A 27,226-nucleotide genomic window follows, 5' to 3' on the forward strand; every position below is an offset into this window, starting at 1 on the left:
TCTATTGTGGACTTCGAGGATGAAATTATTTTGCTTAAATTTTCATCTTGTACTTTTTTTCTGTTTTTTAATGATGAATTGATGAAATTAAAAAAAAATTAAGTATGAAAATTGAAGCAAAAGAACTTCCTAATGAGTCTAGATCTGAGTTACTTGACTTTCTGAAAACTAGTTTGGGATCAGTTCCAGTTGAAATCAGGGGTTTTTCATTTTTGAACGAGAAAAACTGAAATTTTTGTGTTCATAACTTTTAAACGTGGTTTTAATTCCCAGTCTCGTTGGATCAGAAAGGTGTGAAAGTAACTCAAAATGCATATGTTTTGAGCAAAAGGCCATTTTCCGCGTTTAACTGTGAGGGGTGTGATTGCAAACAAATGCATTTTAGTGAACCAAGTATCTACCTATTTTAGGGACTGATAGCTTTTCCTCAGTACATTTTAACCTCTGTGTCTCAGATATTTTTTGGGACAATTTTTACGAAAGTTTGATATCGTAACAATTAATTTCTCAATTTTCAATTTTTCATTTTTTTTCAATCATTTCAAAATAAGCCACTCTAAAAACCCAAAAAGTACAGGTCACTAGAATTATTCAATTATTTTGAAATTTTAGTTGACCTATCTATTGTGAAGCTGAGGGCATGTATTAAGAAAAAGGTGTTAGTTCAAAATCAACTCCTCTAAAAATCTGTCAAATCATAGGTTAGTCAAATGTTCAATTTTTTATTAATTTGGAAGTCCATTTTATGGCTTTGAAAGCAATAAAGTGTAAATTGAAAATCAGCACACACCCCCCCACAACCTAAAAAAAATAGGCTACACAAATTTTTATTAACTTCACGGATGATCAGGCCAGTTTTCGGATCTTTCATGCATTTCTTCAGTTTCTGAGACAATGTAGGTATTCCATACATGTAATATAAGCAAGGTGTCCAGAACATCACATCCCCCTCATTTTGGAATCAATCGGAAATTATAGTTGAAAACATTCTAGGATGAATATCACCAATTCACATTATAAAGTAAGGTTCACTACTTTCATAATTACCTGCAGTTTGTTCTCTGGCTGTTTTTATTCTTTGTAATATTCAAAACTAAAAATCGTTGTCTTCAAAAAAATTACGCTCGTTTTAGAAAAAGTCAAATATTTTTGTGATGAGAACTACCACCAGAATGTTTGTCTGTGCAAACGAATGTAGTATCACAATGCTACGTACTTGGGGGGGGGTGGTGGATTTTAGGCACAGTCAAAGTGGTCAAACTAGATTTTGTCCAGAACATCCTCCTTCTCCCTCACCAAATTCAGTTGAACTCGGTAATCTAATCGAATGTAACGAATCCATCTTGGCGCATCTTTGATCATTATAAAGAACCGCTTGGGAAATTACATTAGGGAGGGCTCCAGTATCTACCCTATTGACAAAATTATGCATAAAAACAGACGTGTTGATGGTAATGCGTGAATTTGGACTTTTTCAAAAATAAACATGCGATTCAGCCTGCGAATAGCATGCGTAAAAGTAATGTTAAAGCATGTAAAATAAAAGAAATATTGAAAAAATTGTTGCCCAGAATCGAACCTGGGACCCACAGTTTCTATTTTTCTGCGTTACCTAACCCACTCGGCCACTTCGCCGCTTACAAAGAGTGGAGTTATTTCCGCATAAATGTTTGTGCGTTGTGAACTTATTAAATTTTTCTCACAAGCCCAAAAAGTGCAAACATTTATGGGGAAATAACTCCACTCTTTGAAAGTGGTGAAGTGGCTGAGTGGGTTAGGTAACGCAGAAGAATAGAAACTACGGGTCCCGGGTTCGATCCCCACCCAGGGCAAACATTTTTTCAATTTTTATTTCATTTTACATGCTATAACATTACTTTTACGCATGATATTCGCAGGCTGAATCACATGCTTTTTTTGAAAAAAGTCCAAATTCACACATGCTTGTCCTATGCATAAAAGCATGCGTTTTAGCATGCTATCGCATAATTTTTGTCAATAGGGTAGCTGGGCTGGAGTGCTACATAATGATCTTTTATCAATACTGGGATTATGCAGGCAGGATCGTCGAGATTTTCACTCGATAATTGTGACTCAATTTCTTTTGTCCTAATTGAGTGGATCTCTTGAAGTGCCCTAGTAGGGTTGATGTGGTGAGTTTCTGAGGTACCTTTCTTGTCTGAGTCATTGTGTTGTGGGGCTTGAGGAATTCATATCAAAAAAGTATACCTAATAAATTTGAATGTGAAACCAGCGCTACCACAAAACAAATAAACAATGTGCCTTAATACGTATATTGTCTTTGAATTTTCAATTTTTTTTAAAGATTTGGTTTAGAGAGCTCATGTTGAAAAAGTTGGGTTCAAATTCAAAATTAACACAACCAAAAACATTGCAAACAAAATGCCTCATAGATTTTACTTTTTTTTCCAATGTTAAACAAAATTGTAGTGGCATTTTTTTTTATTTTTTTGAAAAATTACGAGTAATCCTTGATGGGGGGATATAAAAATGTTGAATTGAAGATATACATATACCTACAGGTGATATGGGTACTGAATAGGGTGGGCTATCTTTGATCTTTTCTTCTTTTTTTTTTTTTGTTGGAAAATTGGGGTGGATAAAAAGTTGCGGGGGCACTCAAAAGGCAGCAAGAAAAATTTTGGACTTGAAAGCAAGAAAACGTTTTTGAATCTTTCTTCACTCTTTCGGAGGTTTAACAAGTCTTAAAAAAAGAATACAATTTTAGACCTATTCAAAAGTTGTGTAAGTAAAATGGTCTAAAAAAATGTGAAATGTGGATCGAAACGAACATTTAAAAAAAGGGCTAGCAAAACAAAGATTTCAAAACATGTTCTTACATTAGGATTCTTTTAATCGTACGATTAGGTATATCAATTTTGAGATTTGGAACCCTCGTAGAAAATTAATTGTTCAAGTCAGGGATCCAAAATTTTCCCTGCAGTATTTTGAGTTCCCTCTGCAAGTTCTTATCGAATGCTTAAAAAAATAAATAAAAAATCACAATAAAAAAAGGTCAAAGACCGCTCAGTCTACAGTACATATTTAATTTCCCAATGAGCACCAACTAGGTAAAGCTATAAGGTCCCAAAGCTCATTTTTATATCTTCTTCAGAGCAATTCAAACTTGCTAAAGACTTAAAAAAGGTGAATTTTTTTTGATAAAATGATTTTTTTAAAATTTTCTAAAATTTACAAATTGATTAAAATTATTTCTGAAATGGCATACCTGGAGTTTCGAGCTGACCACCTAAAACGGCCAAGAGAGATCCCAATGAGCACTGTCCAAAGTTATATGTAGATACTGAAGTTCGTATTTGGTCCCTCCAGGGCAATTAGAAATTTCTGGAGAGAATTGAAAAATTTCTGGAGGCTCCTGAACAGCCAAAAACTAGTAATTGTTGATGTGTGAGAGCTGAATAATTGAAGTAAGTAATTATTCACATCGCTTTACTTGGCTCGAAAAAATGTATAAAAAGCATACAAATCATCCTTGAAACAGTTTTTTCGAATTTTTAAAATTTTCAAAAATGAACTTAAGCACCCGAAATTTTAATTACGAGAATCTGAGAACGCGTTCTTTCGATCAAGCTGGATTCTGTTTAAATTGAAGATGAGTGCCTGCAGTTCAGAAGATTTCCTGGGTAGCCTCAGGAACACGTGATAAAAATGTTGAGCTAAAAGTCAGGAGCCCCAATACGATTTGTCGCGATGTAAAATGGCTTGGTGGGGGGAGGGGGCGTTTGGATGAAATTTATTTTACATTTCAACGATTTTCAACGTGTTTTTTTCGATTTTTTTTCAAATTAGGTGGGTGTTAGAACTCGTGTAGCTATCTGAATGTTCATCTTATTTTGTTGTTGTTTTTGCTTATTTTATCTTTGAAGATGTCAATCAAAATGACAACCAGTTGCTTTCCTCCTGCCCCTCCTGGTCTTATTTCAAAAAATCCGTAAGAAAATCAAGGTTTTTTTTTCAATTTTAGAGTTATGGTCTTACTTATCACGTTGAAAGATCAGCAATAAGTATGAAAATCTGATAAATTCAAGGTAACAGTTTCGACCTTCATTTTGCATTTTGTAGGAAAACTCCCACCATTGGAAAATTCCATTACGAACAGATTCTCTGGCACAGACTACGTAAAATATTCTCGTAATACCTACTATTCTACGGTTGTATTTATTTCACGAATATTTATTATGAAAGTTTGCTTTTTCGCAAATATATACACGACAAGCCAGTAAACCGGCGTACTTTTCGTGAAGCGGAGAATGGAGATCCATCCATTACCAAGTCTAGTGTGATAAGATCTCGTCGTACTCTGGTACGAGTACGAGTATAACACCAGAGTTGGTTTTTCGTTTACCGCGTGAAATTTTATCGCTAGCCTAACACTCGTCAGCAAATAATTTGTTAATGGTGGTGGTAAATTCGCAGCATATTCGAAGGGAAAGAGTGCAGAGAGCAGGGTAGGTAGGTAAACGGTAGCCAATTTGTAATGCGGACGTGCGCATACGGATCGAGCAAATTGCCCTTCAAATGGTATGACATTTGCGAGACGAAACGTTTTGAAATATAATTTCCAGCAGTTGTCATTGAACGGTGCGGCCCCAAGGATTAATTACCGCCTAGTCGTCTCGTATATATACCTATTTTTGGGCTGGTACATTTGCATATTGAATGAATTATCGAATTTATTCGCAAAGCGGTGAACTGATGCTATGCCTCGTCGTGGTTATTAGTTTTATAATTCCGTCTTATGGCATATTTGGGATAATCGACTCTCAAAACTCGTTCTTTCTGACCCTTTTTTTCTTCTTAGCTCGAGTTGTAATGACGTGGAAAGTTTTAAAAGAGAAAACGATAGGTTTTTCGTAAAGTTTTTCTATCGGTGAATTTGGTGGAAGAATTTTTTCCCTGTGGCTATTAAGAACAGTTTAATCGTGGTTTGCGAATATGTAGTAACGCGTTACTGTATTTTTATATGGAATGGAATTATCTATTATGGAGTTCTTGGAAAAAAATTTTGCTCATTTTTGTTACACGCGTAACACGAATACGTATTACTTATACCTACTCGACGTGGTTTTTAAAATAACATAGGTACATTTTCGGTATGGTATACCATTTCATGAAACGTGCGTTAGCTCATCCATTGTGCGTTTATTATCAAAATGCAAAATGAAATAATAATCAAGGACGTGCTAAAATTCGCTGAAATTAAGCTCGTTGCTCGCAATTGGTTGGTCTCGTTTTCATTACAGAATGGTCTGAGTCTGAGCGTGAGGCGTCGATGAAGGAGCACTTTTGATGAGAAATTTCGTGCCAAGAATTTGTATCGTCGAACGTATAATTATGAGACCGGAAAAGAACATGTGCTCTATTTCTTTCCGAGGCACAAAATGTTCCAGCTTGTTCTGAAGTCATTAAATTTCTTTGTTTAATTATTCATTCGAAAGGTTCAATGTGTCGAGGAGAGAATTAATATGTTATGAAAGTGATCCATTGTTTGGTCGAGTTTAGAAGAAAATATGAGGGGGGGATTTGGGAACTCTACGACAACTCTTTTTGACGTTTTGATTTCAATGGAAATGTTAGATATTAATTTGAAAAGAATTGAAGATTCGTTTTCCTGAAAAAAAAAAATGGAGTGAGAAGGTGAATTGAAGTCGCAAAAATATGATAAAGACTTCATACCTAGTAGTCCGGCATATGACAATAGGAGTAATTGCACCCCCCCCCCCAGGCCGATCGTCCGGGACAACTTTTTTCTTAAAGGGGACATCGCAAGGAACATTTTAAAGCAAACTTGCCAAAAAAAAGTTGGCCTTACTTACAAAATGGCGGCCATTTTGATTGACAGGTCAGCCGAAATCGCAGATTTTGCGTTTCAACATAGGACTTGAACGAAATTTTTCAAACTTTACAAAGGTAGATCGAAAGATCATGCAAAAATTTATCACCTGTCGAAATTTCAAGTGCTAAAGTGCGTTTTTCGATTTTTTGTGAATTTTTGAAAATCGAATTACGGCCAAAAATGAGGGAAAAAATCAAAATTTTACCAAATTGACCAAGAAAGCTGAAATTTGGGATATACCCTATTTTTGACATGACAAATCGATTGGAAACGGTTTCAACCCGTTTTGAGCAGTTCTGGAGCCTCCAGCAGATTTTTGAAACTCGAAATTCCCACACAATTGAAAATTCCATCAAATTGGAGTTGTAAAGCTGAAATTTATTCTAAAAACTAATTTCGATACGCTACGAAGTACTGCAGGTAAATTTCAAGTCGTTTTGGAGCCTCCAGCGCATTTTTTGAAAATTACTGGAGCCTCCAGTAGATTTTTGAAACTTGAAATTTCCCCAACAATAATTTATCAAATGGAGTTGGCAAGCTAGAATTTACTTCACAGACTACATGGTGGTTTCAAATGGTTTTGAAGCTTCCGGCTACTTTTAGGAAATTTCAATTTTCCAAGAAAACGTCATACAACCTTTCAAAAAGTTGTTGGAGGCTCCCAAACGACTTGAAATTCACCAGCAGTCAACTTCGTAGTGTATTGAAATTAGTTTGCAGAATGAATTTCGACTCTCCATCTTATTTTGATGATATTTTGGGGAAATTTCAAGTTTCAAAAATCTGCTGGAGGCTCCAGTAATTTTCAAAAAAGTCGCTGGAGGTCCTAAAATGACTTGAACCCACCTGAAGTCGTCTTCAGAGGGTGTTAAAATTGGAGTGTAGAGTAAATTTCAGCTTTCCATCTCCATTTGATGAAATTTTGTGAAAATTTAAAGTTTCAAAAATCTGCTGGAGGCTTCAGGAATTTTCAAAAAGTCGCTGGAGGACCTAAAACTACTTAAAATTTACCTGCAGTACTTCGTAGCGTATTTAAATTAGTTTTTGAAATAAATTTTAGCTTTACAACTCCAATTTGATGGAATTTTGTGGGAATTTCGAGTTTCAAAAATCTGCTGGAGGCTCCAGAACTGCTCAAAACGGGTTGAAACCGTTTCCAATCGATTTGTCATGTCAAAAATAGGGTATATCCCAAATTTCAGCTTTCTTGGTCAATTTGGTAAAATTTTGATTTTTTACTTCATTTTTGGCCGTAATTCGATTTTCAAAAATTCACAAAAAATCGAAAAACGCACTTTAGCACTTGAAATTTCGACAGGTGATAAATTTTTGCATGATCTTTCGATCTACCTTTGTAAAGTTTGAAAAATTAAGTCCTATGTTGAAACGCAAAATCTGCGATTTCGGCTGACCTGTCAATCAAAATGGCCGCCATTTTGTTAGTAAGGCCAACTTTTTTTTGGGCAAGTTTACTTTAAAATGTTCCTTGCGATGTCCCCTTTAATAAAAAAGTTGTCCTGGAGGATCTGGGGGGGGGTTGCAATTACTCCTATTGTCATGTGCCGGACTAAGTTATTCGTAGTTTTTAAAATTCTGAATCAATTGATGTTGAACTCAAGGCTTTCGAAATGTCCATAGGTAGTTCACGATTTGGGAGGAAGGTAGGGAGGGAGAGTGAAGGGGGCATTCGTCAATTTTGAGCACTGAAAGTGAAAAATTGTAACAAATGTTCCTCTGAACAGTTCTAATTTTCAATTTTTAATGCATTATTGCATCCGAACTATTTTTAAAAGGACATTCATTTCTGCGCCAGGAGGAAAGAAAATCATTGTTCAAATATTATCTTTGTCTTCTCAGAAGTAAATTAGCTCATTGTTTGAGATCTGGAAAGTATTTTACATACATCGAAAAGTTGCTCAATAAGAAGAATTTCAGATGGCTTCAATGTAAATTGTATGATTCTTTAAAACTTCGCTGGGCATCAAACCTATGAATTCAAGTTTTTTTTCCAATCAAACGTAAAAAATCTACCTTTTCTCTCAGAATTTTCATTTTAAACATTTTTTTTTTCAAGTCTTCTTTGAGTTGAGTTTGTCTCTTCTCCTCATGGAAACGATTGGAGAAATTTCCGGCCTCCTCGGTGTATGGAAACTTTGAAAAATTTCTAATCAGTAGGGCAACCCAATATATTTTTTTGAATCTTTTTTTGTTGCACTCCGTTTACAAATGTAACAAAATCATTTTACGTTTCAGAAAATTGCCTTTCATTTAAGACCTACTTCATTTCGAATATTTTCGAATATTTTGCCTTAAAATGAATATTTTCGCATATTTGATTGCTATTTGAATTAGGAAGAAATAACTCTTGCTTCTCAGTTTTTACTATTTATTAGTGCAAAGCTTTTCAAACACCAAGTGTTCATCATCAGGCTTAAATCACTATTGAACAAAATAACCAAGTCTACAAGCTTATTATACTAGTGTACAAGGGTGTGGTAGTTTAACAGTACAAGGGTGTGGCAGTACAAGGGTGTGGTCATGTGGAAGAGGGTGTGGTTGTAGGTGAGGATGTGGTAGGAGTCATGTCTTCAAGTTTGGTTTTAATAACAGAAAGTAGGATATTTTCTAAGGGTTTTAAGTCATTATTTAGTAAATTTGTTTTGTTTTTCTTCATGGCTATTGCTTCCCTAATGTTTAATTGAGATGGTTTATCTATTTTTTGTATGAGGTTCAGGTTTTCAAAGGAAGTAGTGTGGTTGGTGGCAATGAGATGATCTGAGAGAGCAGACTTATTTTCATATTTGTATTTAGCATAATAAAGATGTTCCTTGAACCTCTTTTTGATGTTTCTTTTGGTTTGACCTATATAAATTCCTTGGCAATCTTTACATTTGATTTTGTAGATGCCACTACAGTCTTCAGGTTTGTCTTTGTCTTTAGTGTTACCAAGAAGGTTTTTAATTTTGTTATCATTGGTGAAAATGGGTTGTATGTTGTGTTTTCTGAAGACTGTTTTCATTTTATTTGTGAGAGGGGGATAGTAACTGATCCTAACTCTTTTGACATCATCTTTTTCAGCAATAAAAGTTGTGGCATCTCTGATTAGTTTTTTGTTTTCATGTTTTCTTATAAGTTTTTGGATAGATGTTTTTGTGTAGCCAAGGTTGGAAGCAATAGACATGATGTTTTTTATTTCTTTATTTTGGTTATTTTTATTTAGGGGGAGATTTAAACACCTGTGTATCATGCTGTTGAAAGCAGCAAATTTTTGGTTCCAAGGCTGGAAAGAGTCTGAAGGAATGTAGTTATTGGTGTGGGTGGGTTTTCTATAGATATCAAATTCAAGATGGTCAGAATGTCTAATGATTAACATGTCCAGAAAAGGGAGTTTGTTTTGTTGTTCAAGCTCATAAGTGAATTTGATGGTAGGATAGAGACTATTTAAAGCATTGAGGAATTCCTCAATGTTGAAGTCTTCAGGAATGATACACAGGATGTCATCAACATATCTAAACCATGCTTTGGGAAAGTTTTTATTGTTCTTTTTGAATTTTGTCTCAAGGTGGCTCATGAAAAAATTTGCCAAAAAGGGAGATAAGGGGTTGCCCATAGCTGTGCCTCCTGTTTGTTTGTAGTAAGTTCCATTTATTTGGAAAATGTTTTGGGAAGTGCATAATTTTATAGTATTCATATAATGGGTTATTTCTTTTTTGTTGATATTTTGTTCTTTTAGCCAGTTTTCTATCATTTCTAAAGTCTCAGGAATAGGCACACTGGGGAAAAGATTTTGTACATCAAAAGATATGAGCCTGTCTGTGTCATTAATAGTAATCCCTTGCAGTTTTTCTGCAAGTTCATAATTATTTTTAACTTGAAGAGTTTCAGGAAAAGGAAGGTTTTGGAGGTTACAAAGGAGTTTTTTGGCAATGTTATAGGAAGGAGAGTTGATATTGGCCACAATTGGTCTCATAGGATAGTTAGGTTTATGGATCTTGGGAAGACAGTACATTTTAGGAACTTTAGGATTGGAAAAAGTGATCCTGTGGATAAAATGGTGAAAGAAGTGAAAAGTTTGGTGAAAACTACTCCCTTCCTTAATAACACTCCTTTTCCTTCCAATCCTAAAGTTCCTAAAATGTACTGTCTTCCCAAGATCCATAAACCTAACTATCCTATGAGACCAATTGTGGCCAATATCAACTCTCCTTCCTATAACATTGCCAAAAAACTCCTTTGTAACCTCCAAAACCTTCCTTTTCCTGAAACTCTTCAAGTTAAAAATAATTATGAACTTGCAGAAAAACTGCAAGGGATTACTATTAATGACACAGACAGGCTCATATCTTTTGATGTACAAAATCTTTTCCCCAGTGTGCCTATTCCTGAGACTTTAGAAATGATAGAAAACTGGCTAAAAGAACAAAATATCAACAAAAAAGAAATAACCCATTATATGAATACTATAAAATTATGCACTTCCCAAAACATTTTCCAAATAAATGGAACTTACTACAAACAAACAGGAGGCACAGCTATGGGCAACCCCTTATCTCCCTTTTTGGCAAATTTTTTCATGAGCCACCTTGAGACAAAATTCAAAAAGAACAATAAAAACTTTCCCAAAGCATGGTTTAGATATGTTGATGACATCCTGTGTATCATTCCTGAAGACTTCAACATTGAGGAATTCCTCAATGCTTTAAATAGTCTCTATCCTACCATCAAATTCACTTATGAGCTTGAACAACAAAACAAACTCCCTTTTCTGGACATGTTAATCATTAGACATTCTGACCATCTTGAATTTGATATCTATAGAAAACCCACCCACACCAATAACTACATTCCTTCAGACTCTTTCCAGCCTTGGAACCAAAAATTTGCTGCTTTCAACAGCATGATACACAGGTGTTTAAATCTCCCCCTAAATAAAAATAACCAAAATAAAGAAATAAAAAACATCATGTCTATTGCTTCCAACCTTGGCTACACAAAAACATCTATCCAAAAACTTATAAGAAAACATGAAAACAAAAAACTAATCAGAGATGCCACAACTTTTATTGCTGAAAAAGATGATGTCAAAAGAGTTAGGATCAGTTACTATCCCCCTCTCACAAATAAAATGAAAACAGTCTTCAGAAAACACAACATACAACCCATTTTCACCAATGATAACAAAATTAAAAACCTTCTTGGTAACACTAAAGACAAAGACAAACCTGAAGACTGTAGTGGCATCTACAAAATCAAATGTAAAGATTGCCAAGGAATTTATATAGGTCAAACCAAAAGAAACATCAAAAAGAGGTTCAAGGAACATCTTTATTATGCTAAATACAAATATGAAAATAAGTCTGCTCTCTCAGATCATCTCATTGCCACCAACCACACTACTTCCTTTGAAAACCTGAACCTCATACAAAAAATAGATAAACCATCTCAATTAAACATTAGGGAAGCAATAGCCATGAAGAAAAACAAAACAAATTTACTAAATAATGACTTAAAACCCTTAGAAAATATCCTACTTTCTGTTATTAAAACCAAACTTGAAGACATGACTCCTACCACATCCTCACCTACAACCACACCCTCTTCCACATGACCACACCCTTGTACTGCCACACCCTTGTACTGTTAAACTACCACACCCTTGTACACTAGTATAATAAGCTTGTAGACTTGGTTATTTTGTTCAATAGTGATTTAAGCCTGATGATGAACACTTGGTGTTTGAAAAGCTTTGCACTAATAAATAGTAAAAACTGAGAAGCAAGAGTTATTTCTTCCTAATCTAACAAACTTCTCGCTAAAAGGTTCTTTTTACCTTTGCTATTTGAATATTTTTGTCTAAAATTACCACATATTTTGCAATTTATCAAATATTTTTGAATACTTTTGAATATTTTGGAAATTTTTGCATTTTGAGAATCGCAACACAGGAAACGTCATTTTCACAGAATGTTGAAGATGAAAAAAATGGTTCTTTTTAATGATGATGATATTGATGATTGATGAAATGATGATGAAGATTGAATTTTAAATCAAGCTTAGATTTTTTTTCTTTTTTTGACGATCAAAATAGAATTTTAATTCAACAATTTTGTTCCATTTTGCAAAATTGCGAATAGTTCATGTGATTTAGGAAACGAAACCCAACGATGTAGCCATTTTTGTAATGTGCTTGTAAAGGCGAGTGAAACGATACCAAATTTGATTTCGAATATTTTCGAATATTTTAGGGGTAATCGAATATTTTTGTCGAATATTTCACCTCAAAAAATCGAATATATATTGAATATTTTACCTTGAATGAGAGCATATTTTGGGTTGCCCTACTAATCAGAAGTCCTGCTCTTGCTCTGTTGTTCCAATGATGTCCTTATTCACTTCCTCCATTTTTTTTGATTACTTGACCATTTGTGTGTTTCAATTCGTTGTTATTCACACGCAGACCTTTTCAATTTGATGCCAAAGCGAATCAAAATACCAAAATTAAAAAATTGTTGAAAGATCCCACAATTTCATCCACAAAAAAAAATGATATTATGTATAATGAAACAATAGGGCATTTCAGTTAAATAATATGTACATATAATGAAATATTTTATAAATTTATTGAACAATGCAATTCGAAATGCTTATGGGAATTATTCAATGGTAGTTTTACCAAAAGCCCTTAAAGTTCTGGAATACCTGCATAAACTCCAGTTTCAATATTACAATGATTTTCTCCTCGTATTATTCTGAATGTTCCGTTTTCGCCCCAATTTTCGCCCCATGAATTGGCAATTAACCAATATTTGACACCGTATTCTTCTCCCCAGCCAATAATCTTGACAGCATGTCCTCCCAAAGATTTTTCTTCACTCTGTTCATAATGATGGTAGATTCCTTTTGTGACAAACAGAAAGAGATAATAAGTCACAAATTATTTCTTCGTCAATAATATTACATACACATTAATTATAGGCTATTATTGGATCACACATGCGAGGAAGTTTATCTATTTATGGGTTCGACCTGATTGGTAAGTGGCAAAGTCCTTATACACGAGTAAAGATGCTTGAACTGGGCCATTGTTTAAGATTTCATCTTGGATGTAATATTCATTATTTGATGATCCATCATAGTCACCTACATGATATGATTCTCTGGCTGAAACATTATCACGGTTCATGGACTGGTACATACTATATTATTATTATTATTGTTGTTGTTGTTGTAATAATTTTCAATCAGTATGCGTTTTTTGCAGCCTTTGATCAATTTTATGTTTGATTACGTGAACTTACTTCTAATTAGACCGGGTTTATAATCGTATCCATAAGATTCATTATCGCATTGATTTTCTAAACATTGAGGCGTTGAATACTCTGGGCATCGTGAGTTTTGAGACCAGTCACAGGGGTGAAGAGGGTAAGGTTGGCAACCCTTAACATATCATTAAAATTTGAGACGATATACGTTGCACGCAGGTCTATTTGTTCAATTAAAATTGCGTTCTAAGTAAAAATATACTCACTTCTTTAGATTCAAATTCACCTCCTGTCAACGTCCCATATTGTTTTTAAAAAACCCACGTTAAATCCAAGTATCCTCCCTTGCAGCCATTGTTGTTCTTATCGCAAGACAATAAGAAACGAGAGGATAATTCATCGGTGTATTTTCCATCGCTATGTATGCATAATCTATCGCTAAGTACAGAAGCCGCAGAAACTGCCTACTTATACCTTAATTTATTAGAGAATTTGATCGTAAGTCTGGCTTGTGAAAATATGTAATAATTACCCAACAAGAACCGCAGGTTGATTGATCTCTTATGTGCGAAATAGAAGGGCAGTTGGGATATTTTTCTCGAGCATCGTATGAAATGGGGTAACCCGAGCCGAAGCCTAATTTGGGTTCATTATGAACAACGTTTGGAAATTTAATCGGCGTTAATTGGTCACTTTTTCTCAATTTTGCACCCAATCTTTTTGTAATTTCACTTACGGTGACTTCATCGTGGCCATATGCGCTCGCCTGAAGTAAAAAATCAATTTGTAAGTACACAAACGTGTTCGGTTGTTGATTTAAAAATAGTTTATGATAGGACAACAATATTGAATAATTAGCTGATTATAGTTACCTTCCATAAACGAGTCCGGTCTGAATTCACCTCGGCTGCTATTTCTCGTAAATTGATTTTTTCGTGTTTGATTTTTTTCTTACGATTCGCCAAGACTGACGTTATTAGGAGAATTATTGCTATGTATAACAGAAACTTCATCATATCGAAATGAAAACGATACTAAAATTTTTTTAATGCAATGTCTAAATCAAAGCTTATAGGTACTGCATACCTCAATTTTAAAATTTAAATTTCTTTTCAACGAACAATCATGTGAAAAATTATATTCTATGAATTCTTATCGAGTTGCATGTCGATCAAACTTTAATTTTTAAAAAAATGTGTCGTTGAACAAGGTACTCTTCGTTATTTTTCTGATTCAGACCTCTTCAAATACCCAAAATACATCTCGAAATTGTCAATTCAAGAAATTATCAGATGGAACACCCTCCTACGCGTGCTCAACATTTCATCTTTGAAATTTTAGGAATGCTTATACGTATATTAAAATATTCTCACTTCTCAGCCACTTCATATGACATTGACAGTCCACTTTTTTTTCATTTCGGCACAAGTGCTCTGTAGAAAGTTCAAAATTTTGAGATTATGAAAAAGTAATTAAGACGAGAAAGTTTCAAATTTGACCATCTTTAAACAATATTTTGGAGATTTTTCCCGGGAAAATCAATCGTGCAATTTTCTAAACCTGAGTTTGAAACCATTTAATGAAGATTTAACCCTTCATTCGTTGTTTTTCCTTTTTCAGTAAACTTGAACTTTTCAGAATCTAGCGCCTAAAAAAAAAAAAATTAAACAAGATGTGGCATCTTGTTATTTAGTAGGAATTCTCTGTCTGTGAATAAGCCAGGTTAGTAAACATTTTTTGAGATTTTCTCATTATTTCTGATACCTCGCATGCGATGTCGACATGTTGATGTAAAATTTGATGCTCAAAATTTATGTCCACAACTATGTCGACCAATTTTTCAGAATTAAAATTTTGTTTTAGTGCTTAAAAGTTTAGTAAACATTTTAAAATATCATCTCGTTTGAAGAGAAGAACACATTTTTGATGGCATTTACAGAATTATTCATTTTTTCATAGTTTGGAGTTGTTGACGATATGTCAATGTGGAAGTTGATGGTCCACAAATGCTACACCAACACTAGGGTGAGTCAGTTGTATATGGGAAATTTTTTTCACTTTTTCAAAGTCTTACACCCTAAGAGGGTTCATTTATGCAAGAATGTCTTGCCTGCACAACAATTGTCTACGTCGACATTTACATCAAGTACGTTTTTTTCCAACATAATGATGGAAAAGTGATCAATTAATTATTAAGTGGGAATCTTCTGTCTGTACAAAAGCAAGGTAAATGAAAAGTTTCGAAATTTTCTCATTATTTCTGATACCTCGACATGCCATCTCGACATGTAGATACTTATGTAAAATTCTATGCTTGAAATTTACATCTACAACTACGTCAACCAATTTTTCAGAATTAAAATTTCTGTTTTAGTGTTTAAAAGTTTAGTAAACATTCAAAAATATGATCTTTGTTCAATGAGGATAACAAATTTTTTAGGGCATTGATGAAAATATTCATTTTCCACAGTTTCGAGTGGTAGATGATATGATGTTGATATTGTGGATGTATTTGTTGATGTCAAATTTCACATCAACATTAACATCGACATGTTGACATGAAAAATGGATTAGTTTAGTACTCTTAGATAAAGTATTGCACCATCTTTGATATACCTAAGGAATTTCTGTTCAACTATTTGATTGTACAGATTTTTCGTCTGTACTTCCTCGGAAGTGGACTTTGCGTTGATGCTGTTTTCAGCATGAGCAATAGCCACATCAGAGGAAATAATTTTTGGAAAAAAAATTTTAAATTTTCAAACTCAAATTTTATAATTTTACGAAGCAGGAAGTCGACATAAATTTTGATGTAAATGTCGATCCATCTACATCCGTCACTTTTGGATACCCCATGTAGATGTGAATTTCGACCCTGTGTTGAACCAATTGTCGACACGAATGCAGATGAATCAGTCGACAATTACATCGACAATTAGCTCGACACAGGGTCAAAATTCACATCGACATGTGGCATCCAAAAGTGACGGATGTGGATGGGTCGACATTCACATTGAAATTAGCATGGTCATTGTTGTATGGGTACAACCTTCAGAAAGTAGCAGATAAATATGGAATGAAAATCTTGTCGTCAAAAACAAGGGTGATGGCTAGGGTGGTTCATGTAACATTTTTTTTTGAAATCTTGAGGTCTTACCCCCTAATTTTGTTTCTTTTGATGTAAAAATGACACCATAAAATTTTGTTGAAAAATAATAATATTTAGAGGTCGCGCACAAGCGTTGAATGTTGAGAGCTACGAGCGCGCACAAGCACACTACTCCCCACGACGGTGCCGTGGGAAACGCAACGAAGCTCGACGCGGTTGATTCTATGCAATTGTACTGAGAGTGGCATCCCACTACAACTTATTAAATGATACCAATTTTGGGGGGGGTTTGTAAAACAACTATTCCGAAGTATTGATTATGATTTTTCGGTTGTAGAATTCATTTGAACCCAAATTATGGAATTTATAATTAGAAATCAAAAAAATCCATTTTTCATTTTTTACTAAGTAATAGCTCTTAAATTGATAATAGTTGATAAAACATCAACTGGAAGTGCTAAATCTTATAGAATATTCATATTTCAACGTAAATTTATCCCATAAATTTTTTCCCTTAGGTTTCCAAGTAGAATAGAATAGGACATACAACCTCAAATACTGTACTTTTTTTCTTTACTTTTCAAATCTTTTGCTCCTATGTATTTTCACCTTCAGTGATCTTCGGAATTGAAAAATTGTCGTTGACTCATCATTGATAACATCTTAAAAAGCCCACCAAGGACTAGACTTACTTATCATGCATTGTAGAGGGGTTAATGTGTTGTAATCTGCTTCAATCCAACAAGGGGACGCAACGCTGCGTTCCCCGGCGCGCAACCGTGGGAAGTTTTCGCTCGACGCGCTCATACCTTTTCAACTTTCAACTCTCATGCGCGACCTCTAAATATTATTTTTTTGACCTGCAATTTTTTGTCAAGTGTTTTCAAACCAAATGGAACACTTCTAGGGGGTAAGCTCAAAACATTAAAACATAAAACTTTTTCTATTGTTCCATGAACCACCCTAGTGATGGCCTTTGGGTGGAAAGAGCCAATATGCAGTAAAATTGTTGTATTTGTAAATGGACTGCCAGTGGAACAAGTCAGAAGCTTTAAATATCTCGGGGGTGAGCTTTCTCATGAAGGAGAGGTGGATGCACAACTTAAGATCAACAAATTCCTGAGATTAAGCGGGGCAATAAACCGAGCCATCCCTCCAAGAAAAGTCAAGAGTCTATACTCGAATAAGAATTTACAATACGCTGCGCTGGCAAGACCAATGCTGCTGTATGGAAGCAAAACATGAACAATGATCCACCTCCTCATATAAGAAGCAGAGTACCTGCTGTGGAAATGAGATTCATGTGAGCAATGGCAGGATATAAGAGACACGATAAGAAAAGGAATGAAGACATCCTGAAGGAGCTGGGAGCAGAGCCAATCATTAGATGGGTGAAAGATTACAGAAAGAAATGGCAAAGATACGTTGATAGAATGCATGATGAATGGTCCCCTCGAAAAGTCAAAGTATACACTCCAACTGACATGAGGAGCCAGAGCTGTGGGACCAAAATGATCTCAAAACCGGATTGATTATGTCTCAATTCAAATCCAATCCCAAAACCAAAATCATTATTTTTCTTGATCCCAATACCGAAAAAATTCCGGAACCAAAACAAAATCGTTTTGGTTTTAGGATTTCAATTTTTGGCTTTTTTCCGCGATTTTATTTTGATAAATGGTCATTTTACATCATTTATCATCAATTATTTGAATTATAATAAAAATTACTCGACAAATTAAGCAAAATACATGCATTCAAAATGTTAAACGAATTATATCATTGGATTTTTCACGTCAAAACCTCCCATTTTTTAAACCATTGCCGGGCCCATTAGTCAATTTGGGCTTAAAATTGGTTGAAATGGAAATCCCGAAACCAAAACCAATTCAACCCGGAACTGAAACAATTTTTTCAATCCCAAAACGAATCCCGAATCCAAAATGAAAATTTAGAAGAAGAAATCCCGAAATGCATCCAATCTCAAAATCGTTTCAGTCCCACAGCTCTGGGAGGAGCAGAGGAAGGCCGAGGAAAAAACCTGATGACGCATCAGCGAGCAATTCTTCTACAGCTTCCCAGATGGGTTGAACAGCTCACCAGATCAAAGTTCAATAATGATGATGATGCTAATGATAATGTTTTTTTTTGGTCAGAATTTTAAAAAAAAATACTTACAGGTCATGCTTTTCTTTCAGTTTTTTTAATCAAACGGAAAAAATTTACCTTTTCTCTCAGAATTTTCATTTTTTTTTCAAGACCTCTTTGAGTTGAGTTTGCATCCTCTCGTCATGGAAACGATTGGAGAAATTTCCAGCCCTCCCCCGTAAATTAAAACGTTGAAAAAATTGCTGATCAAAAGTCCTGATGTTGTCCTGTTATCAAAATGATGCCCTTGTTTAATCTCTCCACTTCTTTTTGATCATTTGACCATTTCGAAATTTCAAGTCGTTATCGTGCATACACAGATCGTCTTTATTTTGATGCCAAACTGAACCAAAATACCAAAATTTCAAAAAAAAATTGTTGGAACAGCTCTGGTGGAAATGTTTTTGCTTCAATTTTTTTTTATTTTCAAAGGTCTCAAAATTTCAACACATGTTTATGGACTTTTGAGTCTCACTGCACATGAAAAAAAAATCAATGAAACAATAGAACATTTTAGAAGGCAAATCTAATGAAATATTTTATAAATTGAACAATTCCATTCAAAATGCTTAATAAGGATATTTCAGCATCACTGAATCAACTTGAGATTCAGTTCCAGATTGGAGTAACCGCTGTCAAAATTGTTTAAATTTGATTACACGAATTTTTGTTTGGATAGCAAATTGAAGAGTCTGAGGATAGAACTTAAATAACACATCTTAATGTAAAAAAACAAAACAAAACAAAAAATTATATCGATGAGATGACCATGGCGCGTAGGATAATCTGAAATATTCTCATGCTCACCGGACACCCTGTAGGTACCAATTAAAGTTCTGGAATACCTGCATAAACTCCAGTTTCAATATTACAATGATTTTCTCCTCGTATCATTCTGAATGTTCCCTTTTCACCCCAATTTTCACCCCATGAATTGGAAATTAACCAATACTTGACACCGAATTCTTCTCCCCAGCCGATAATCTTGACAGCATGTCCTGCCAAAGGCACTTGTCCCCTCTGTCTATAATGACGGTAGATTCCTTTTGTGACAAACAAAAATAGATATGTCACAAATTGGCTACCTATTACATATTTGATCACACATACGAGGAATTTTATATTTTGTGGGTGCCTACCTGATTGATAAGTGAGCAAGTCTAGATACGCGACTAAGAATGCTTGAACAGGGCCATTGTTTAAGATTTCATCTTGGATGTAATATGCATTAATTGATGATCCAGTAAAGTCTCCCACATGATAAATATCTCTGGCTGAAACATTATTACACATTCAATCAGTAGGTACGCGTTTTTCGCAGCTTTTTATCAACTTTATGTCAGATGAGTACTGTATTGGATATCTGAACTGAACTCACCTTTTATTAGATCGGGTTCGTAATCGTATTCATAAGATTCATTATTGCATTCATTTTCCAAACATTGAGGCGTTGAATACTCTATAAATGGTAAGTACCAGACATAGGGAGGAAAAGGATAAGGCTGGCAACCCTTAACATATCATTGAAATTTTAGATGGCATACGTTGCACGCAGGTCTATTTGTTCCGTACCTAATTTAAATTACCACTTATAGTAAAAATAATGCACTCACTTCTTTAGATCCAAATTCACCTCCTGTCAACGTGCCACGTTTTTTTAAAAATTCCCATGCCATATCTAAGTATCCGCCCTTGCAGCCATCGCCGTTGTTATCGCAAGATAACATGAAACGAGAGGATAATTCATCGGTGTATTTTCCATTGCTATGTATGCATAATCTATCGCTGAATACAGAAGCTGCAGAAACGGCCTACATACCTTAATTTGTTAGAAAATTTGATCGTAAGTCCGGCTTGTGAAAAAATAATATATGTATATGTAATAATTACCCAACAAGAGCCGCAAGTTGATTGATCTCTTATGTGCGAAATAGAAGGGCAGTGGGGATATTCTTCTCGAGCATCGTATGAAGTGGGGTAACCCGAGCCGAAGCCTACTTTGGTTTCATTTTGAACAACGTTTGTAAATTTAATCGACGTTAATTGGTCACTTTTTCTGAATTTTGCACCAAATTTTTTCATAATTTCACTTATATCGACTTCATTCTGGCCATATGCGCTCGCCTGAAGTACAAAATCAATTTGTATAGAAACGTATTCAGGTGTTAATTTAAAATAGCTTATGATAGGCGAATAATGTTGAATAATTAGCTAATTACCTTCCATGAAAGAGTCCGGTCTGAATTCACCTCGGCTGCTATTTCTCGTAAATTGATTTTTTTCTCATGATTCGTCAAAACTGACGTTGTTATTAGGAAAATTATGGCAATGTATAACTGAAACTTCATCATATCAAAATTATGAAAACGATATACAACTATTGTTTTTAATGCTCCCGCGTAAACTACCTTGATTTTAAAATTATATATATTTTTTTTAACGAACAATCATGTACAAAATTATATTCCATGAATTCTTATCGAGTGTTGCGTCGATCAAACTTTGATTTAAAAAAAAAAAAAAAAAAAAAAAAAAAAGGTGTCGGTGAACAAGGTACTTCTTTTTTATTCGATTCAGACCTCTTCAGATACCCAAATACGTTACGAAATTGTCAATTGAAGAAATTATCAGATGAAATATTCTCCTACGCGTGCTCAACATTTCATCTTTGAAATTTTAGGAACATATATCAAAATATTCTCAGCCACTTAATGTGACAGTCCACTTTTTTTTCAATTCGGCTCAAGTGCTCCGTGGGAAGTTTGAAATTGCTAGCTCGTGAAGACGTAAGAAAAGAAAACTTCAAAAACCATCTTTAAACAATGTATGTATTGGAGATTTTACTCGGAAATATCAACCGTGAAATTTTCTAATAACCTGACAAGGGAACCTCTTGAGGTGTCACACTCCGATTCGAACGCAACCGCGATTTTTGGAAAGAGCATAGTCTAAAACCCCCAAAACCAAATTTTCAGTTGCCCAAGTTCATTTTTAGATTTTTGGCAAATTTTTGAAAATTCAAAATTGAGTGTTTTTGGCGATGTATGCTTTTTTTAAAAAGTACCTACTTGATCAGTAAAAATGGTCAAAAAATAAGTCCCATACCTAATATTAATTACCCAAATCCAAATTTCACCATTTCCTGCCATTCTGGAGCCTCAAGCGAAATTTCCACACAAAAGGTCATCTTTTGATTTTTTTGATTTTTTAATTTTGAAAAAAGCTGGTCAAAAAACCACTCTTGAGGTGTCACTCCCAAAATCGGCTCAAATGTAGATCAACTCGTTAAACAGGTCGAGTATAATACACAACTCGATTTTTAGCTGCCCAACTTCATATTCACGCCTTCTGGAGCGAATTCAAAATTCTGGAGAAATTGAAAAATCGCGCTGGAGGCTCCAGAATGGTTGGAAATGGTGAAATTTAGATATGGGTAATTAATATTAGGTTTGGGACTTATTTTGACCATTTTTACTGATCAAGTACGTACTTTTTAAAAAAAGCATAGGTACATCGCCAAAAACAGTTAATTTTGAATTTTCAAAAATTTGCCAAAAATCGAAAAATGAACTTGGGCAGCTGAAAATTTGGTTTTGAGGGTTTTAGACTATGCTCTTTCCAAAAATCGTGGTCCCGTTCAAATCGGAGTGTGACACCTGAAAATGTTTCCTTGTGTGGTTGAAACCATTTAATGAAAATTTAACTCCTTCATTCGATGTTTTTCCTTTTTCAGTGAACCTATATGTCGTCTAAACACTGCATTGATAAATTTCAAAAATAAAAAAAATAAAGTGAAATTTCGCTTGAACCCCCCCCCCCCCTCAAAAATTGCTTTCATTAAAAAGTTTAAAAATTCCTTTTAATTAAAATATTTTTTTTTAGTTTTTTATTGTTTGAAAAATTCGCTAAAAATTAAAAAATGAACTTCAACGCCTGAAATTTCAGTTAGTATGGTTTTAGGACACGCTTATTCGATCAAACTTGGTTCCGTTCAACAAATCAGAGTTCGAGTTGTACTCATAGGTTTAATATTGGAATCCATGTGAGATTATTTTTAAAATTTTGCGACGAGAAGCACTCAAACAATCAGAATGTTGATACCTACGCAGGCCTACAATTTAAAAAAGTTGTGAATGTTCCAAAGAAAAAAATGAAAAAAATCATCCCAACAGTTCGCCAGTTTGATTTCATCTTTATGTTTTGTACTCAAGTACAACGCACGTAGGCATCTCGTAGGTACATTTGACATGATATTTTCATTCACGTGGCTGACCAATGCCATCGGCCAACTCTTACGAAAACAAATACACCGAAAAATGAAAGCGATACCACCTTATGCTTTGTGAAAAGAAACATCGCAGCAAGGAGAGAAAAAGGAGATTTGTTCGAGGCGAAATTTAATTTCTGTACAGGGTCTACAGGTAGGTAGGGTAAATATAAGTATACGTATATACTACGATACGCAGCACAAGCTATACTTAGACAAAATGTTTACCCGGATTTGAGAGCGTTTTCACGTAAAGCAACAACCCAGCTATGATCCTTTTTTCGTAGTATGTCGTACTGGTACCAGCCTTTTATCTCTTTGCTTTCCCTTTACAGCTCGTCGATAGTCTTTCACTCAAGTAGGTACGTAGTACTATGTGTGCGTGTAAATACGCAGAGTAACGTCACCTGCACTAGACAGTTTAACGTTACCGACTTGTCGACTTTTATTTCGAGTAAACTTGAAGTTTTTTTTTTCATTTCATTTCATATATATGGTACCTTAGCTATACTACCTACCAACCTAGCTAGTAGCTACCTACGTATAAAGGTATACAGATAGATACGCCAAATCGTGCACTTGAGCTATATCGAATTTCACAAATGAAAACTCTCGATCGAGCTTCGACCTTTCTTTTTCACTTCACCTCATTTTTACTTCAATACTCGAATAACAACGTAACTTAAATCGTATTGCGCCTACCTACCTACGCGATTTAATGAAACACAGAGTGTTTAAAGTATGGACAGTAGATACCTGCATAAAAATACAAAAAACTCTCACGCAGTAAGCGTGAAAAGACCGACTTTTCGTAAAATAAATATCTCTTACGAACGAATTGATCCACTTTTATTTAAACAGTGATTCGCGAACGAACTGATTCGTATAAGTGACTTGTTCGTGAACGAATCGATTTGTACAAGTGACTCGTTCGTGAATGAATCGATTCGTATAAGTGACTCGTTCGCGAACGAATCGATTCGTATAAGTGACTCGTTCGCGAACGAATCAAATCATACAAGTGAATCGTTCGCGAACGAATTGATTCGTACAAGTGAATCGTTCGCGAACGAATCGATTCGTACAAGTGAATCGTTCGCGAACGAATTAATTCATACAAGTGAATCGTTCACGAACGAACCGATTCAGACATGTGATTCGTTCGCGAACGAATTGATTCATTTACTCAATTTTCAATGAATCATTCGCGAACGAATTGATTCGTATTAGTGACTCATTCGCGAACGAATTTATTCATAAATTAAAGATTCGTTGGCGAATGGTTCTTTCAAAAAATTGATCAATTCGTTCACGAATGATTCACAAAAAATTGAGGGTCGTATACTTAATAGGAATCGAGCAAACCTAGTGAGATTTCAAGTTTCATCGAAATCAGTTCAGCCATTTCCTAGGTAATGAGTTTTGAAAAATTCTGAATAAAAATTTTGTCGCTCGACAAATTTGAAAGCTTTGAGCTTTTGAAAATTTTGTTTTCAATTACGCGCGAAAGCTACGAACTTTTGGATCATGGTGCAAGTGCGAAATCATAGGAATGGTGATGGACTTGTGATACTTCAAGTTTCAGAAAAATTGGTTCAGTCGTTACTCAAGGTAATGATTTTTAAGTGAAAAATGTCGAAAAAAAATTTTGTCGCTCGATAAACTTGGAAGCTTTGAACTTTTGAAACACGATGATGGTGACAAATTGTCCGGCTAGTATCCAAGGGCTGACATTTTGAGTTTCATCAAAATCGGTTCAACCGTTCCTGAGAAATAAATTTTTAAATGAGTTTTTAAGTGAAAAATGTCGAAAAAAAATTTTGTCGCTCGATAAACTTGGAAGCTTTGAACTTTTGGAACTTGATGATGATGGCGAAATCTCCGCTAAGTAGTGTAGTTCTGAAATTTCAAATTTGATCAAAATCGATTCAGCCGTTGCTGAGAAATTAAATTTTATGTGTAAATTCACCTCATCACATACGAGTACTTAAATATTTAAGTAAAGACTTGGCACACGAATTCATTTAAAATTGAACTTTTAAAAAATCATTTCTCAGGAACGGTTGAACCGATTTTGATGAAACTCAAAATGTCAGCCCTTGGATACTAGCCGGACAATTTGTCACCATCATCGTGTTTCAAAAGTTCAAAGCTTCCAAGTTTATCGAGCGACAAAATTTTTTTTCGACATTTTTCACTTAAAAACTCATTTAAAAATTTATTTCTCAGGAACGGTTGAACCGATTTTGATGAAACTCAAAATGTCAGCCCTTGGATACTAGCCGGACAATTTGTCACCATCATCGTGTTTCAAAAGTTCAAAGCTTCCAAGTTTATCGAGCGACAAAATTTTTTTTCGACATTTTTCACTTAAAAATCATTACCTTGAGTAACGACTGAACCAATCTTTCTGAAACTTGAAGTATCACAAGTCCATCACCATTCCTATGATTTCGCACTTGCACCATGATCCAAAAGTTCGTAGCTTTCTTACGTAATCGAAAACAAAATTGAGCTTTTTCAAATTTTCGGGGGGTGACTTTGCACAAAATTTTTTAAAAATTTAATTTCTCAGCAACGGCTGAACCGATTTTGATCAAATTTTAAATGTCACAACTAGGCTACTAGCCGAACATTTTGGCATCATCATCAAGTTCCAAAAGAACGCAGCTTCCAAGTTTATCGAGCGACAAAATTTTTTTTCGAAATTTTTCAAAACTCATTACCTAGAAAACGGCTGAACCGATTTTGATGAAACTTGAAATCTAAGTAGGCCTCTACGATCTCTATAATTTCGCATATTCACTTCGATCCAAAAGTTTGTAGCTTTCGAATTAAATCAAAAATTCAAAAAAAAAATTGTATATATATATATGAATACACGTACCTAGTACCTTGTGGTGCCCGGGTCTTTTATGGTAATTGTGGTGCCCGCGTACATAGAGGATCATATATATATGTATGATAAAGGTGTTTCGGAGCAGTTTATTTTTTTTAGGGTTTTTAGTCATAGTGGTGCCCGTTATATAAACTTGGTACTTGTGGTGCCTGCCTCAAAATTTTTTTTTTTCACCTTAGAGTGCATTTCATCAAATTCTACATCGTTTTATATAAAAAGACCTTGTGGTGCCCGATTTGGGCGCCACAAGCCCAAAACCGGGCACCACAATGACTACGTATACTTGAAACGGGCACCACAATGACTAAGTTTAAATCTATATATATATATATAAGTGTCCCTCGGTGGCGTAGTAGGTAGAGCCGCGGACCTCCGTTCACGAGGTACCGGGTTCAAACCCAGCTACAGAGGCAAGCTTGTGCGTGTAATTAAAAATCTTTCGTGCAATTATCAACATTACACGCCAAGTACTGGGGGACTACCAGTTATTAGCCGAGCTAACAGATAATGCACGTCATCTGTTAGCAGAATCAAAAAGCTGAAACTGGTTCGAGCGTCTATAGAGGTCAACACTGAGGAGCTCAGGGTCTCTAAACTACCCGGCTAGCTCCAAGGTGCTTGTGTAGATGTCACTAGTAAGCAACGGGAAACTACTAGTGGAAGCTCAAAAATAAAATTCCCATGAGATACGTCATCAACGCGATAGAGGCAACACCAACATAAAGGATGTTAGCCCAAATACCCAATTCGGCATAAGGGTACGCGTTGATTTGTACGCGATACCACCACGAGCGGTTATACGACTCGATGATGATGATATATATAAGTATATAAACCTTATATAAGGAAACCTGAAATTTTGGGAATGAGCCTATCGTGATCCCAGACCCTCGAAACGCAAAGAAAAGTCACTCCCCGACCCAACTTCCACTATCGCAACAAATACAATACTCCACTTTTCTCCGAAAAGTCGGTAAAAAATAAAGGGATATCATCAAATATCTGCTCGTAAAATGCATACAAATGCTGCTTCGTGAAAACGAGTAAATTGTCAAGTTTCGATGAAATTATTTTGTGACATCGACGAAATAATTTTTGAAAACTTGGATGACATCCTAAATATGACAAAAAAAAAAGAAGAGTGAGAGAGAGGAGAAAGAAAACCACCAAGCAGCAGATCCAATTGACCAATTTTAATTACATTTTCGTTCGTATCGACAATCCATTTTAATTAATTTTACGTTTCCATTGTATCCAAAATACGAGTATAAAAGGACCTTTTTGCACGAACGCGAAAACAAACGTTGTCGTTACCAAGCTCAGATATGGAAATGGTGGTTATCAACGCGTGAATTTATTATGCATTTCTGTTTTGCGATTTAATATCACTTAAAATGGGGAAAAAATTAAACCGAATGAAATATACGAGTAATAAATTATTTTTGCGCTCGATAAATACCACGTGGTATGTTTCTTGGGGGTTTTCAGGGGGAATATATTTCTCAAATGTGAGCAACGTTTTTTGAAGGGAGGGGGAGATGCAATCCCAGAAAGCCTGAGATGAACTACTAAAATAGATTGAATTTTTCTCAGATACCAAACCCTCGGTCTTACCCAAATCATTCCATTTCTCCTTCCCAGGAATCGACAAGTTACACCTCAT

At 34.9% G+C, this 27,226-nt stretch overlaps 3 protein-coding genes across 6 annotated transcripts in view; 1 reads left to right on the top strand and 2 right to left on the bottom strand.

Moving 5' to 3' along the window:
- Positions 1-27,226, top strand: part of LOC135847918 (zwei Ig domain protein zig-8-like) — a 450,816-nt gene that overhangs the window by 264,153 nt on the left and 159,437 nt on the right. The gene's annotated exons all lie outside the window — the stretch shown is intronic.
- Positions 12,561-13,442, bottom strand: LOC135846794 (cathepsin B-like cysteine proteinase 4; the record flags this gene model as incomplete). The annotated part of the gene is made up of 4 exons (XM_065366075.1): positions 12,561-12,775; positions 12,905-13,039; positions 13,177-13,315; positions 13,407-13,442. Coding segments are annotated over 4 exons (525 nt in total), but the record flags the coding sequence as incomplete, so codon positions are not given.
- Positions 19,047-20,745, bottom strand: LOC135846796 (cathepsin B-like cysteine proteinase 4). Its single transcript, XM_065366078.1, has 6 exons — positions 20,617-20,745; positions 20,288-20,521; positions 20,011-20,208; positions 19,776-19,908; positions 19,537-19,671; positions 19,047-19,440 (listed from the first exon to the last, which is right to left on the bottom strand). Exons 1-6 carry the CDS (start codon positions 20,743-20,745, stop codon positions 19,226-19,228), a joined length of 1,044 nt encoding a protein of 347 aa, XP_065222150.1. The 3' UTR covers positions 19,047-19,225.

Source organism: Planococcus citri, chromosome 5, assembly GCF_950023065.1.
Source record: "Planococcus citri chromosome 5, ihPlaCitr1.1, whole genome shotgun sequence".
NCBI classification, from domain to species: Eukaryota; Metazoa; Arthropoda; class Insecta; order Hemiptera; family Pseudococcidae; genus Planococcus; species Planococcus citri.